General features: G+C 45.8%; 1 protein-coding gene across 1 annotated transcript; it reads left to right on the top strand.

Moving 5' to 3' along the window:
- Positions 1–5783: 5783 nt before the first annotated feature.
- Positions 5784–15502, top strand: CALHM6 (calcium homeostasis modulator family member 6). Its single transcript, XM_077301508.1, has 2 exons — positions 5784–6397; positions 13857–15502. Exons 1-2 carry the CDS (start codon positions 5864–5866, stop codon positions 14277–14279), a joined length of 957 nt encoding a protein of 318 aa, XP_077157623.1. The 5' UTR covers positions 5784–5863; the 3' UTR covers positions 14280–15502.
- Positions 15503–15789: the final 287 nt, after the last annotated feature.

Raw genomic sequence — 15789 nt, 5'->3', positions numbered from 1 at the left:
TGGTTTTTTTCTGGGGTTTCTTAGTTCAGTTCTGCCTCTTGTCCCGCCATGCTGATCTCGCTCTTTTCTGCCTGCAGGAGAAGCAGCAACAATGGCGGCGCCCTCTCCCTGGCCAAGCTGCTCACTATGCCGCGACCCCTGTGAAAGGGTCATTTGACCCCCAAAGGGGTCCCAACACCCAGGTTGAGAACCACTGCTGTAGAAAGAAGCTGAATTATCCAATAAAACAAAAGAACACCATTTTTAAAACGAGAAGTTTGACCTTGGCTTCTGAGTATACCTCCTGATACAGGCATCGAAAGTAGCTGCTTGGAATCCTAGTTCCTATTTTGCTTGCAGCTTATTGTGAGAAAAGAACAGACTGACTAAACAGTTCCATAGTGTGCCAATGAGGAAGCAGCCCATTGCTAATAAGTATGAGAAACTTTTCTGATGCCATGTACAGAAATGAAACCACGAGGCCCAACTTGGGAGGAATCACTGGCAGCACACATGAACAGTCTGTTCATGTTTTCTTGCTAAGGCTTAAAAATAGCCACCAAATAATTCCCGTGAACAGTATAATATTTTTCATGCACCGAAATGTGTCTTAATAAGTATATTAGGCTAATCCTATTTGAAATGGTTGAGAGTTCTGTGGTAAAACCATGAATTCCTTTACAAACTGGAGCTTCCTGATTAACTTCTAAACATTTTATTTTTTAAATAATAAACTAATGCTGCTGATTTCTTTCTGGTTGTTTTAGGAAAACCTTACCTGACTCTGTTCTTTCATGTAAATAAACATTACATTCACAAAGTTGTCTAACTTCTTAGGAAAGAGTGACTGACAAAATATTAGTTCTAAATGCTTCATTTGTTATGGTCAGTTGTGCAGTCCACAAGGTAGAATGGAAACTTTTCCCTTGACTTTTTAAATAGCAACTGGGATGCTGTTGGATTAATTCTCAAAGCTTTGTGGTAGTCAGAGAATGGTTTCATTTAACATCAGAACTTCAACATTTAGCCCAAAATGACTGTAATCATTAGTGGTTATCTCAAAATTAAATCCAGGAACAGCTTCGTCTGTTCACGGCCCATAGCAAAGAGGCTAAAAACCAGCTGGTCCCTCACCTTGTTCCCATGGACATCTGCTTTCCTCCTCCTCCACTGTTGCTGGCTTTGACAAGACGGTAGGTGTTATGTAGTCAGAAATTCTCTAAAGACCTGATCCAAACACTGATCATGTATTAACATTTTAAATACTCTCAATCCAAATGATTTACAACATTTGGAAGCAGTTTATGCCACTAGTTATTGTTGCACCTTGCTGATTGATTTCATTTTACAGGCCAGTGGAAGGGGGCAAGGGAGACAAAGACCGAGAGAGAAGCTGGTCTTTTGTACCCTGGTATTTACTACCCAAAGGATTCTCAAAACAGCTTACAATTGCCTACTCTCCCTCTCCCCACAACAGATACCCTGTGAGGTAGGTGAGGTTGAGAGAACTGTGACTGGCCCAGGGTCACCCAGCTGGCTGCATGTGGAGGAGTGGGGAATCAAGCCCGGTTCTCCTGATTAAAGGCCACTGCTCTCAACCACTACCTCATGCTGACAAGGCATGTAAGAGAGACTGTGTCTTACTGGGACATTGACCGATCAGAGGAGGTGCAGCATTTTCCTTATTGACAATCCTAGCACAATTGTTGCACCCTGTCACTGGGGTGGCTACTCTCTTAATCTATATAAGCATAGATCTTTTGTGTGGGGCTACAGTGTTTTCTGGTTTTGCTTGTACTTGCTGTAAGCTTAGAATAAAACAGAGACAGAAGCTGGGCTATTTTGTGCCCTCCCATAACTGAGCTTCAAGAGATGGCACACACTGGCAAAGAGGCAGAACTACAGAAGCTGTGGAGATATAGAGACGGATGCCCAGGCTTTGCTGCCCTTCCTGAATGACAGGCAATCAGCACTCCAAGGAAACTGGGATGGACAAAGGCAGAGGATTTACTCCATAGTAGTAAAAAGCATACATTTAAGAGATGCAGGGAAGTTCTGATCACCCCTTATATAGATTTTGTTTGTTTGTTTATTATACTGCCACTGCTGAAAGGCTTGTGGCAGTTTACAATTAAAATAGAACCCCATAAAACAATGTTAACATTCCCAATTATAACCCCCTCCCCCCCATGGCAACAAACTCCCTACCCCTCCTGGATCAACAGACCATCTGAAAAACAAGCCTTAGGGAGATCTTCCTGGGGGGAGCCTGATGGCCTCAATAAGGGGCCCAGATCTTACAAGCCCTGACCTCAACCCAAAACCTGGCAGAAGAGCTCTGTTTTGCAGGCTCTGTGGAACTGTGAAAGCTCCGACATTCAAATCACATAGGCAGAAACAGGGCTGTAACAAGGGCAAGGCAAGTTAGGCACTTACCTCAGGCACACAAAGCTGAGTGGCACAGGAACAATGAATGATGTATTTATGTATATATTTTAACCAAAATAATAATAATGAGGGGATTCCTAATGGGAGGAGATTCTGGAAATTTTGCTAGATATCTCTACTTCACAATGAAGCTGTAGGGTTGGCAACTAACAGGTGCAGCTGGGAGGTCTCCCAGAATAAGAACTGATCTCTGAGTTTCCTTGGAGAAAAAGGCTGGCTTAGCACATGGACTGTTATGGTATTATGGTATGGTACTGACCTCCCTCCCCAGGCTCCATCCCCCAAATCTCCAGGCTGCTCTGGCAGTGGACCTTGACTCATGCAGAAGCAGGTTACCAGTTCACACATACACTAACTCTTTGCTTCCATAGTTTTAAGGTCTCTAAAGGCAGGGGTACAATGAAGATGGACAGCAAAACAGCACGTTTTTTGAAGGGAAAGAAAATCAGAAAGGATTCTAGTGTCCTTTTCTCCAGAAGCACCAGACCTAGAGGCCTGTTCTTCAGAAGTGGTACAAGCCCAGGATTTTTTCTGCCCAACAGGACTGTGGCCATTAGAATCGCTGTCATAGGAGAAGGAATCCAGCGGGCTGTTTGGGGTTTTTTTTAACAATCAGCAACAAGCATGATGTATATATCATTGTTAAAATCAGATGGTATATTCAGTGGAGCTCAGCAGAGAAGTGAACATCCTGTTTTTTAAAAAAATCCAAGATGGGCAGCTGGTTCACGTGTGCATAGCAGCTACTTATCCCTTCATAGCTAACTGTTGAATAACTGATCAGATTTCACTGAAAAGTGTTAATCTCAGGTTAGGCTTGAGGTGGAAGCTCTGTAGAGTTTGATTATTCTTTTATCTGCCTTGAATCTCCACAAGAAAGGGGAATGAGAAGGGAAGTAAATAAATTGTGTATGAAAATCATCCTTTGCTGATGTAGTCATAAAATACTGGAAAATGACTTGCATGTCGGGGGCCACCAAATACCCATGAAGGTGTCTTAAACGGAGTTATACCGCTGGTCTATCAAGGTCAGTGTGGTCTCCTCTTACTGGCAGCAGTCCTCCAGGGTCCATGGTGAAGGTCTTTCACATCGTCTCCTAACTGTTTTGTTGAGTGAAAGATGCCAGAGGCTGGGACTTTCTGCATGCAGGATGGATGATTCATCTCTGACTCACATCCCTCCCCAGTACAAAACTCCTGCACACACTCCAAGTTCTATGGCAGCCAGCTGTGTGCTTGTGGAGTTCGTATTCCTGTTTCTTAAGTGTGCCTTTGTGTGGCATAATCAGTTCTCTTATTCTCTCTCATATGTAATGTACACACACACACACACACACACACACCACTCCGAATATGCCTGGGGTTATGATGCACCATGTAATGCATAAACTAATCAAGATCTCAAAAATTCTGACACACACAACACTCTATTAATCACCAAAGGAAAGAACAGTTTGAAGGTTCTTCATAGTCATATTATGATTGATTTTATTTAATTATCTGCGCCACCGTGATATCTTCTCTGCTGCCCTTGTTTTCCCGCAACAGGAAACACAAACTCCAAATTCTGCTGATTGTCCAGATTTCTTCTGGGTATAAGTATTCTATATGTTGCCACCTGATGGCTAAAACAGTGAATAGCAGGAAGATTGATCAAAACACTGATCATGGTTTAATACAACCAAGTTTGAGTCCAGTGGCATCTTTAAGACCAACAAAGTTTAATTCCGGGTATAAGCTTACACCTTGAATAAAACATGGTTGGTCTTAAAGGTGGCACTGGACTCATATTTTGTTCTGTTGCTTAAGACCAACATGGCTACCCACCTGAATCTATCTTTATGGTTTAAATATGTTCCTGTGGGGATGGTCATCATTATGGCAATCTATGTCAGTTAGGGGTGCCAAATCCAGGTTAGGAAACTCATGGAGATTTGAGGATGGAGCCTGATGAAGACAGAAACCTCAGTGGGGTACTGTGCCATGGAGCATCCATTTTCTCCAGGAACTGATCCCTGTTGACTGGAGATGAACTGTAATTCTGGGGAACCCCACGGTCCCACCTGGAGGCTGGCATCCCTAGGGTCTGAAAGTGTGGTTTTGGAAGGAAGTCCCTTGGGAGAATGTTGATATCCCCCGCTTTTTGATAGCACAAAGGTAAAGCAGAGCTGGGTTTCTTGCCATGGGAGACTTCCTCTGCCTTTAAAGCAGCCTGATGAGCCAGAATATGAATATGCAGTGTTTAGGAACAAGAACTATATGTAATTTCTGCCTGTCTTCCAGTTGGTCTAGATGCAAGAGAAAAAGCAATGGTCTTACAAGAGAAAGAAGGCAGCCGCCCAGTTCCAGCAGTTCATTTGACATGGCTCCAGAACTGGGAGATGATCTCCTCCCCAGTATTCTTTGCAATAACTAATGCAAGCAAGCAAGCAAACGAGTGAGCGAGCGAGCGAGGAAGCAGAAAGAAAGAAATGGATTAGATTTTGAATTCTTTCATATAAAATGTGATTTTAAAATTATTGTATTTTATACTCTGATGGAACCTGCCCTGAGCCTCGCAGGAAGGGCAAGGTAGAAAAATAAAGATGCATTTGTTTATATTTTTAGACCTATTTTGCATAGGATTTCACTGACAGTCTCTGCCATTTAGGGTTTGACAGGTTGAACTTGGGAGGAACTTGGCAAGAAATAGCCGGTGCTAGGGCTGCCAACTAGAGTTAGAAATCCCTGGACATTTGGGAGTGAAGATAAGGGAAGGCAGGGCATGGGGGGAGGGGAGGGGTCTCAGCAGGACACGATTCCATAGAGCCCACCCCCCAAAGCCATCACTCTCTCCAGGGGGATTGATCTGTGTCATCTGGAGATTAATTCTGGGGAGTTTCCAGGCAACCTTCAACAGTATAGATATTAGCAGATATTAATGAGCTTTCCAGAGTCAGCTGCCATGTTTAGCATCAGATGGTGGTAAAACATATACTCAGAATCCTGTACAATTGTATGTAATTATTTCCCAACACAACTTGTTGTTTTAATGATATAGAACAGTTTGTGCAAACTGTGTCCTGGCTGTTGACTGGAAAGAAATTAAAATCAGTACAATATGAGTCTTTAAAAAATTCTCCGCATCTGTTAAATGCATAAATGTGTGGCAAAGATGTTTAATCTGTAATCTCTGCTCAGCAAGATAAGCCACACTTTAAAAAAAGAAAGAAGGAAACAACTACAGAGAACACATTTTTATTGAAGCCTCTATTTGGTCTCCTACTTCATTTTTTGTTACAAGAGAAACTGAAAGTGCTTTCTACTTTGTTAGCCCCCTAATATCTTCTTCCTCTTCCTTTTGCATGCAAAGCACTTTGACAGTCAGATTTCTTGCTCTCAGGCAAGGGAGGCAAACATATCAGAAGGCAGGTTTGGAACAAGAGAGGGCTGGGAGATGGATAAGTTTCGCACAGTGCTAGACTTCTGCCTCAGTCACCAAAAGGTGCTGGGCTATGGTGCTGTGTCTCTACTGACTGCCGGCAGCGAGCGTATCTTTTCTGTGGTGGTGTTCAAGTGTCCTTGCAATTCCTGGAATCTGCTCTATGGCTCCGTCTTCCTGCTGGTTCCAGCCCTCATTCTCTTTCTGCTGGGTTTGCTGCTCAACACGAGGGGCTGGAAGGTGCTCACAGGGTGCTGTAGCCGAGGTGGGCTGTTCAGGCGCAGCCGCACAGGCCGCATCTGTCGCTACCTGCGAGTGCTGTGGCTGGTGGTCCTTGGTGCTGCTGTGGCTCCCCTCACGTGGATTGCTGTAGCCCTCCTGGGGGGGCACTTCTATGAATGCGCTGCAAGTGGGAGCACCATCATGCAGAGTTTCCTGTGCCCAGGCAAAAGCATTCAGTGCCCGAAAGAAATGCTTCAAGTGCCTTGTGCTGGTGGTTCTTTGCAAGAGATGCAAGATTTGCTCATGAGCCTCCGGGCCCAGTCTCAGGTACAGCATGGTCTAGATGTTTCTTATTCATTGAGGTCTAGTGTGTTCAGTGGGCAGGATCGGGGGTTGTTTTGACCTGGAGAGTGGGCCTTGTCTGTTACGTATTTCACAGTGTTTCAGTGAAAGCCCTGTTGGGCTTCCCTGTGGAGCTGCTTTTCCTGGATCCCCTATTTCATAAAATTGATCTACATAACTAGAAATATTCAGCGATGAATTCAGCCTTGTATGTCTGCCTGTATTTTTGTGTGTGTGTGCCTGTAACTTCTCTGATTACAACCAAATACAGCACCCTATCCATCCTCTCCTTTCAGCCCCTCCCTTCCTTTATTTCTCTCTTCCATCTGATTCTTATTTATTTACATATTTTCAGACTTTTAGCCTGCCTTTCCCCAGGGGCTCAGGGTGAGTTACAAAAAGTAGAGATACAGTCCAACATTCTAACTTCCTCCATCTTTCTGTTAGAAGCTGAGGCTTATGGCTTGGCCCTTGAACTTGGGTGCCTTCCAGCATTGCTTGTATGAAGACATTATGGCCTCAGTATTGGGAAAGGAGGGGCTTGAAACCCCCGTCTTTCTCTCCCATGCTGGCATCTCCACAGCCTAGCAGAGAGCGCCCTGGAACAGCCTTTAGCTGCCTCTCCTTTTAAAGTATTCATTGGAGCCCCAGAGAAATCCTACAGGAGTGAGTATGCCTGCAACATCTGAGATGAGGGTGTGCTTGAACACATAACACACTGAATCGGACCCTCGGTCCATCATGGTCAGTATTGTCTGCCCAGACTGGCAGTAGCTGTCCAGGGTTCAAGGCAGAGCTCTTTCCCATCCTCTCCTGCCTACTCCTTTTAACTGGAGATCCTGGGGATCCTGGGGATTAACTGGAGATCCTGACACCTTCTGCATGCCAAGCAGATGCTTGAGACACAGCCCCTCCCCTGTGGCTTTACTAGCAAGTTTCCCAATCTGGACCTGGCATCCCGACCCCCAACCAGTAGCCAGAGGGGACCTGGCAATTCTAGATGTGATGCCAAAAAGTCCACCCTCCCAATTAGCCATTTTCCATAGGGATCACTTGTAATTCTGGGAGAGCTCCAGGCCCTATTGGGAGGTTGGTGCCCCAGGTATCTAAGTGGCTGCTGCATGAAACCAGATGCTGGACTACATGGACCCTTTATTTAATTCCGTGTAGATGTTCTGTGCAGTAGTTCTTAAAACAATTCTGTAACATAGGTCAAAAGCTGTTCCCTCTTAATAAAACAGAAAGGGGTGTTGGGGTGGGCTGTGTCCGTGATCAAAATTCCCGGATTGGCCCCTTGGCCCCGGACTGATAAGCAGAGAGGCCAATCGGAAGGCGCAAAGCCCCTTCCAATTGGGCCCTCACCAGGACAGACCAAAGTTCCAGGCCAATCTGGAGACATGGCTGCCAGTCTGCTCCTGACCGCTGCAGGGAGATGAGGTCAGTAGGGCTGCCAAGGGGGATGAGAACAGAGGCTTGGACAGGCTGCGCCAGCCCTTTTCGCCCCAAGGCTGTCCTGTCATGTCCAACTATAAATTTCCTCAGAACCCTGACAGAGCTGGCAGGAGGCTGCAGAGTGCTCCCCCGCCTCCCCCCCCCCCTTGAGACCTGCTGCGAAGGAGCCTCTAACAGGCCCTGACTGAGGGGAGGGAGGTGTTTCCAATTGCTATGCAGGGGAGCCTGAGGGCCTTCCTTTTGAGGGTGGGGAACTTTCCCCTTCTGCCAAATGGCTGACAGGGAGGCCACAGAAAAGCCCCTTCTCACTTAAAATATTGCTCTGGCCAAGCCATGTTTCTTTCTTCTTTGTAACTCTCTGCAGATTTGAGACCTACTGCACAATGTTATTCTGCAGATCAAACTGTTTTGTTTTTTTTTTGGTCTCCTGTTTCATCTGCACAACAACCCTGTGCAGTAGGCCTCAAGTCTTTCAATTCAACAACAACAACCTGTGTGGGAGGCCTTAAATGTTTCTTCTCTACCACAACCCTTCCCAAAGTAGCCCTTTCTGCCTGGGGAGCTGATCTTTATACTTTGCAGGTAAGCTGTAATTCCAGGAGCTCTCCAGGCCACACCTGGAGGTTGGATACCCCTGGGTTGGAAATATTCCTGGAGGTTTGGAGGTGGGACTTCAAAATCGTACAATGCCTCAGAGTCCAGCCTTCAGAGGAGCCATTTTTGCCTGCAGTTGGGAGGGAGTGGTGCAGGAGTGTCCCTCCAGGGCTATGGGCTATGGCCAGCCCTTACCAGCAACTGTTTGTATTCTGGGGCGCAGACAGGCAGACCAGCATCAGTCCTGTGAGTGTGGAAAGTGCAGTAAGATCTAAATAAATATTTACAGCCTGAAACTGTAAATAGTGAACAAGTAAATGGCTGGAGACACATGGGAAGTGACGACTTTTTCCAACCTTGGCCTGACAAATAAAAAACCAGTATAAAAAAACCTTACTAAGGTCAAGACTGCTGTGCACAGAGAGTCTTCCTCTTAGGGTTGCCAGCTTCCCTGTGAGGCTCTCTACCCCACCTCCCTCATCGGGAGTCTGCTATGGGGAGAGGAAGGGAAGACGATTGGAAACTGCTTTGAGACACCTGAGGCCTGCTGGGTCACTGCGGCCCATTCCCAGTTCTCTCAGATCTCTCACAGCCCCACATAACTCACAGGTTGACTATTGTGGGAAGACGAGACTCCTTTGAGACTCCTTTGGGTAATAAACAATAGGGTACAAAAAATCTGTTCTTCTAAGGAGCAACCATGAAAGAAGCATGTGGGCACATAACATTTTATCAGTGGTGAAAAAATGGAAAAGAAGGAACAGGGTAGACACCTGTGTACTGTGACTACCCCATATGTATTAGGGCAGAGGGGCATTTAGGTGTCTGTGGCCTAATTCACACAAGAAGGGAAATGACGCAGAACTGGGGGGAATTGGTTGCCATGTAATCTTCCCCTAAGAGGAATCTCCAGTCTGATTTTCCCTTCACATATCTGAGGACATGGCTCTGGAAAGCTCATCTGTAACCACTATGCCACAATTCCCAAAGGTCAGTCCTCTCCCACAATCAACGAACATTCCAAACCACAGGTTCTTGACACCCATATCTCCACACCCATGCCCTCATTTGCCACCATGCCACCACAACCTCCCACACAACACACACATTCAACCCCATGCCCTTACAGACTGGACAACTCCTCCCCTTCCTCTTCCCACTGCCAAGCTCTAGCGCCCGTTGTATTCTTGGAGTTATTATAATACTAGCAAGAAAGCCCATTGCAACCAGGAATGCAATGGGCGCTAGGACCCAGGGGACACCAGGAGGTGCTTTTTTTTTCTGCTGCGTGGAGCTGTGAAAGGCTCCTACAGGGTTTTTTTTTTTTTCTGCTGCTTGGAGCTGGGAAAGGCTCCTACAGGGTTTTGTTTTCTGCTCCTACAGGGTTTTTTTTTCTGCTGCTTGGAGCTGTGAAAGGCTCCTTCAGGGTTTTGTTTTCTGCTGCTTGGATCTGCGAAAGGCTCCTACAGGGTTTTTTTTTCTGCTGCTTGGAGCTGTGAAAGGCTCCTGCAGGGTTTTTTTTTCCTGCTAGCTCTCGTGGGCGTGCCGGCTTGGAGCTCCTACAGGGTTTTTTTTTCCTGCTGCTTGGAGCTGGGAAAGGCTCCTTCAGGGTTTTGTTTTCTGCTGCTTGGATCTGCGAAAGGCTCCTACAGGGTTTTTTTTTTCTGCTGCTTGGATCTGCGAAAGGCTCCTACAGGGTTTTTTTTTCTGCTGCTTGGAGCTGTGAAAGGCTCCTGCAGGGTTTTTTTTTCTGCTAGCTCTCGTGGGCTTGGAGCTCCTACAGGGTTTTTTTTTTCTGCTGCTTGGAGCTGGGAAAGGCTCCTTCAGGGTTTTGTTTTCTGCTGCTTGGATCTGCGAAAGGCTCCTACAGGGTTTTTTTTTCTGCTGCGTGGAGCTGCGAAAGGCTCCTACAGGGTTTTTTTTTTTCTGCTGCCTCTCGTGGGCGCGGCGGCTTGAAGCTCCTACAGGGGTTTTTTTTTCTGCTGCTTGGAGCTGCGAAAGGCTCCTACAGGGTTAATTTTTTTCTGCTGCCTCTCGTCAGCGCGGCGGCTTGGAGCTCCTACAGGGGTTTTTTTTTCTGCTGCCTCTCGTCGCGCTAGCGGCGAAAGGCTCCTCCGGGGGTGTTTCTTTTTTTTCTGCAGCTTCTCGGCGGCTGGAGTCTTGTGTTGTGTTTGCGGCGGGGGCTTCCTTGGGGCCGGCCTGACGCGGTGAGAGACGCTTCGCGCCTCTCACCACGTCAGGCCGGGAGCAACTGCGAGCCGCGCTGAGCGCGGCTCGCAGTTGCTGGGGCTGGGAATCTGAGGGACCAATCGGCAGGCGCTTCGCGCCTGCCGTTTGGTCCCTCCGGTTGTCTGTCATGAGGAAGGGTCCAATCCGGACCCTTCCTCATCCCGGACACATCCCGCCCCAGAACCCCTTACTGTTTTATTTAGTCCGTGGCGCCCGCGGCGCCACGGGCGGTGTACAGATTGCAAGAATGGCTTGCCTAAGGCCATCTAGCTCACTGATAGAACCATTGTAATGCATGACATTTTAGTCAGTTTGTTAATCAGTTTGTCACAGCATCATACAGTTTCCCCCAGTTTTCCAAGGCAGACGTGTCTTAATGGTATTGATATCTGGGTTCCCTATAACTGTTTCATTTCTAAAGTGAGACCTTGGGGTACTTGTGGATTGTAAACTAAACATGAGCAGGCAGTGTGATGCAGCGGTAAAAAAGGCGAATGCCATTTTGGGCTGTATCAACAGGGGCATCACATCAAAATCACGTCATAGTCCCATTGTATACGGCACTGGTCAGACCACACCTGGAGTACTGTGTGCAGTTCTGGAGGCCTCACTTCAAGAAGGACGTAGATAAAATTGAAAGGGTACAGAGGAGAGCGACGAAGATGATCTGGGGCCAAGGGACCAAGCCCTATGAAGATAGGTTGAGGGACTTGGGAATGTTCAGCCTGGAGAAAAGGAGGTTGAGAGGGGACACGATAGCCCTCTTTAAGTATTTGAAAGGTTGTCACTTGGAAGAGGGCAGGATGCTGTTTCTGTTGGCTGCAGAGGAGAGGATACGCAGTAATGGGTTTAAACTTCTACAACGATATAGGCTAGATATCAGGAAAACTTTTTTCACAGTCAGGGTACTTCAGCAGTGGAAAAGGCTGCCTAAGGAAGTGGTGAGCTCCCCCTCACTGGCAGTCTTCAAGCAAAGGCTGGATACACACTTTTCTTGGATGCTTTAGGATGCTCTAGGCTGATCCTGCGTTGAGCAGGGGGTTAGACTAGATGGCCTGTATGGCCCCTTCCAACTCTATGATTCTATGATTCTAAGTGTTCAGCATTCCTGAGGCATTCCTGAGGAATGCTGGAAGGGAAGGGAGCATGTGAAGGGTGGGCGCTACTCAAACAAGAGCTATTGCATGCTCAATCAATGACTATCCCAGAAAGATGAAAACACTGCAGGAACTCTAAGAAGCCTATTTGGATGAACAGAGAACTTCAAGAGGAACTAAGAAAGAAAAGGAAAATGTTCAGGAAATGGAGGGAAGGACAGAGCTCTAAAGAAGTGTATCTACAGGTTACTTGGCACTGTAGATCAATCATAAGAAAGGCCAAAGCTGAGAGTGAGCTAAGATTGGTCAGGGAAGCCCATTGTAACAAGAAAAGATTTTTCAGTTATGTGAGGAGCAAACGTAAAGGAGGCAATAGGCCCACTGTTGGGTGCGGATGGACAAACTCTAACGGAAGATGCAGAGAAAACAGAAAGGCTTAGTGCCTATTTTACATCTGTTTTTTCCCACAGGTCAAAGTGTTTAGGCACATCTAGAGATGGCCAAAGCCAAAGGACAGTGTCTGGGTGGCAGGTTAACATGGATAGAGAGGTTGTCAAGAGGCATTTAGCTGCACTGGATGAGTTCAAATCCCCTGGTCCGGATGAAATGCACCCGAGAGTACTCAAAGACCTTTCCAGAGAACGTGCATCATCTTCGGAACCTCTTTAAGGACTGGAGATGTCCCGGAGGTCTGGAAGAGAGCAAATATTATTCCGATCTTCAAAAAAGGGAGGAAGGATGACCCGGGAAACTACAGACCAGTGAGTCTGACCTCTGTTGTGGATAATGGAGCAGATATTAAAGGGCACGATCTGCAAACATCTGGAGGACAATTTGGTGATCCAAGGAAGTCAGCATGGATTTGTCTCCAACAGGTCCAACCTGGTTTCCTTTTTTTGACCAAGTAACAGGTTTGCTGGATCGGGGAAATTCGGTTGATGTCATTTACTTGGATTTTAGTAAAGCTTTTGACAAGGTTCCCCATGATGTTCTGATGGATAAGTTGAAGGACTGCAATCTGGATTTTCAGATAGTCAGGTGGATAGGGAATTGGTTAGAGAACCGCACTCAAAGAGTTGTTGTCAATGGTGTTTCATCAGACTGGAGAGAGGTGAGTAGCGGGGTACCTCAGGGCTCAGTGCTTGGCCCGGTACTTTTTAACATATTTATTAATGATCTAGATGAGGGGGTGGAGGGACTACTCATCAAGTTTGCAGATGACACCAAATTGGGAGGACTGGCAAATACTCCGGAAGATAGAGACAGAGTTCAACGAGATCTGAACACAATGGAAAAATGGTCAAATGAGAACAAGATGCAATTTAATAAAGATAAGTGTAAAGTTCTGCATCTGGGTCAAAAAAATGAAAAGCATGCCTACTGGATGGGGGATACGCTTCTAGGTAACACTGTGTGTGAACGAGACCTTGGGGTACTTGTGGATTGTAAACTAAACATGAGGAGGCAGTGTGATGCAGCGGTAAAAAAGGCAAATGCCATTTTGGGCTGTATCAACAGAGGCATCACATCAAAATCACAAGATGTCATAGTCCCATTGTATACGGCACTGGTCAGACCACACCTGGAGTACTGTGTGCAGTTCTGGAGGCCTCACTTCAAGAAGGACGTAAATAAAATTGAAAGGGTACACAGGAGAGCGACGAAGATGATCTGGGGCCAAGGGACCAAGCCCTATGAAGATAGGTTGAGGGACTTGGGAATGTTCAGCCTGGAGAAAAGGAGGTTGAGAGGGGACATGATAGCCCTCTTTAAGTATTTGAAAGGTTGTCACTTGGAGGAGGGCCGGATGCTGTTTCTGTATGGCCCCTTCCAACTCTATGGTTCTATGATTCTATGATCTGGCTGGGCTCCAGCTGGGATGTACCTTAATTCAAGATTCACCATGCATTCTCAGGAACTCTGTTTGGGGGGGGGGACGGACCCTTAACTTTCTTTCAGTTGTGCTTCTGAACAAAGACAGTTGAGATTCATAGCTGCAAACACTGTTCTGATATACTCTGGTTTCTCTTCAGATCGTACTGTTCTGATCTCTCTTACATTTATTTCCAAAGGTGATGGGATGGATTTTGATCTCCAGTGTCACCATATTAGCTCTCATTTCAACCTGTATCTCTCGCTGTCGATCACCAGTCAGCATTCTTCACCTTGCATTCTGGAAAATCTACATGGCAAAGGAGCAAGAGCTTTTTGAGGTCAAGGCAAAGGAACATGCAACCATGCTGGCCGAGAGAAATCTAAAGTGCTTCTTTGACTCCACTGAGCTGGAACCATTTCAGACTCCAAGTACCCAAAGCTGGCAAGCCATTTCCTCCTTGTTTGCCTTTAATCCTGAAGAGCATTACTATAGTATGATCCACAAACATGTCAGCAGCAAAAACAAGCATGGCAGCATTAAGTCAGCAGAGGGGGATATGTTTCCTTCTTGCCTGGGGTTTGTGGATGCCACTGTAGGTACTGATACACAAGTATTATAATGAAATAATTTGGTGGTACTTCAGTTTCTGTTGCAAGATAATTTTTTACTGGTTAGCCAAACCAAAATCTATGTAATAATACTTTCTATCGGAACGCTGTCCGTTTATTCGGTATTGGTTTTAATTTGACATTTATAGTATCTGATATTTGTGATATCTGGCTACAGAGATTCATGCAACAGTCACCAACAGGCTTGATTACTGTAATTTGCTCTACATAGGCCTTCCCTTTTCCCTGATCTGGAAACTCCAATTGGTCCAGAATGTAGCTGCCTAGGTTCTCACACGAACATTTGAGAACCTACATAAGGCTAGCTATTCAGCCACTGCACTGGCTCCCAGTTGAATTCTAGGTCCAATTCAAAGTTTTGGTTTTGTCTTCAAGGCCATACATGGTCCAGGTCCTGCATACGTCCTCTGGAGAGTATTGTGATCAGCCAGTGCCAACCTGCTTAGAGTCCCCGGCTCCAAGGAAGTATGCTTGGCCCTGCCCAGGTCCAGGGCCTTCTCAGCACTGGACCCTGCTTGGTGGAATTAGCTCCCGGATGATTTCAGGGCCCTAACAGAACTCACTGACTTCTGTAGAGCCTGCATAATGGAACTCTTCTGCCAAGCCTACAGTTGAGGCCAGTAAAAAGTACAATCTGTCTGGGCCTTCCTCAGTACTTAGTACAATCTGGCTGGGCCTTCCTCATCCTTCCCTGCCCCTCTCTCTTCCTACCCCCAATGGGTCTATCAACTGTTTAGCTGAAAATTACAACTGAGGTTTCAAATGTTTATTTTATTGAATAATCGTGTTGGTTTACTATTACAATATTATAATAATGTAAAATTCGCAGAGGTTATGTACTGCCCCGAGACAACTGGTTTGAGAGGTGTGGTATAGAAATTAAATAGCTTCTGCTGTTTTGGTGGCCACTTTCAGTTTACAGAGACAAGGTTTAAACAACGCATGCAAGCTTTTGAGTACTCCAGGACTCCTCATCATGTAGGATGTCAAAAACCAGAAAGGGAGTGGGAGCCATGGAGCTGAGATCTGGAGACAAACGCAAATAAACAGCATTACATGGATTTTGAATTTTATTGTGTACCAAATCTGGGAGTAATTGACTAAGGTGGGATACCTTTTGAGTATACTGATTATGCTTTTGGTTGTATAATAAAAAGGGGCTATGACTATTACTACTTTTGGAAAAACCTAAGAATAAAACTTTCATAAATGATCTAAGACAATTGCTTATATGAATATTGTAGAGTAACTTTTCAAACATATGCTTGTGAAGGAGTGAATTTGGGGAAATTGTGTATACCATAGGAAAAAATAGATTCATGTACCAAAACTAGAAGAAATGCTTGGTTAGAATGCAAGGCTGCGGGAGAGATATCCTAAACTCCTTTCCCAGGAAACTTTGTTGTAACCAAGAGTGAATTCCTAGAATTTACTTGTTACTGCATTTGGTACATGGTACCGCTTTGTTTTCTTCCTATCCTATTTTGTTTTGGGTTAAAT

Source organism: Paroedura picta, chromosome 1, assembly GCF_049243985.1.
Source record: "Paroedura picta isolate Pp20150507F chromosome 1, Ppicta_v3.0, whole genome shotgun sequence".
NCBI lineage: Eukaryota > Metazoa > Chordata > Lepidosauria > Squamata > Gekkonidae > Paroedura > Paroedura picta.
Note: the sequence above shows the minus strand (reverse complement) of the source record. Positions and strands in the feature narration are given on the sequence as shown.

Bases quoted from the DNA above. Each gene is read 5' to 3' on its own strand.
- CALHM6 (XM_077301508.1), top strand. From the start codon at position 5,864: ATGGATAAGTTTCGCACAGTGCTAGACTTCTGCCTCAGTCACCAAAAG. The intron at 6,398-13,856 runs GTACAGCATGGT...TTATTTCCAAAG, and splicing joins GCCTCCGGGCCCAGTCTCAG to GTGATGGGATGGATTTTGAT.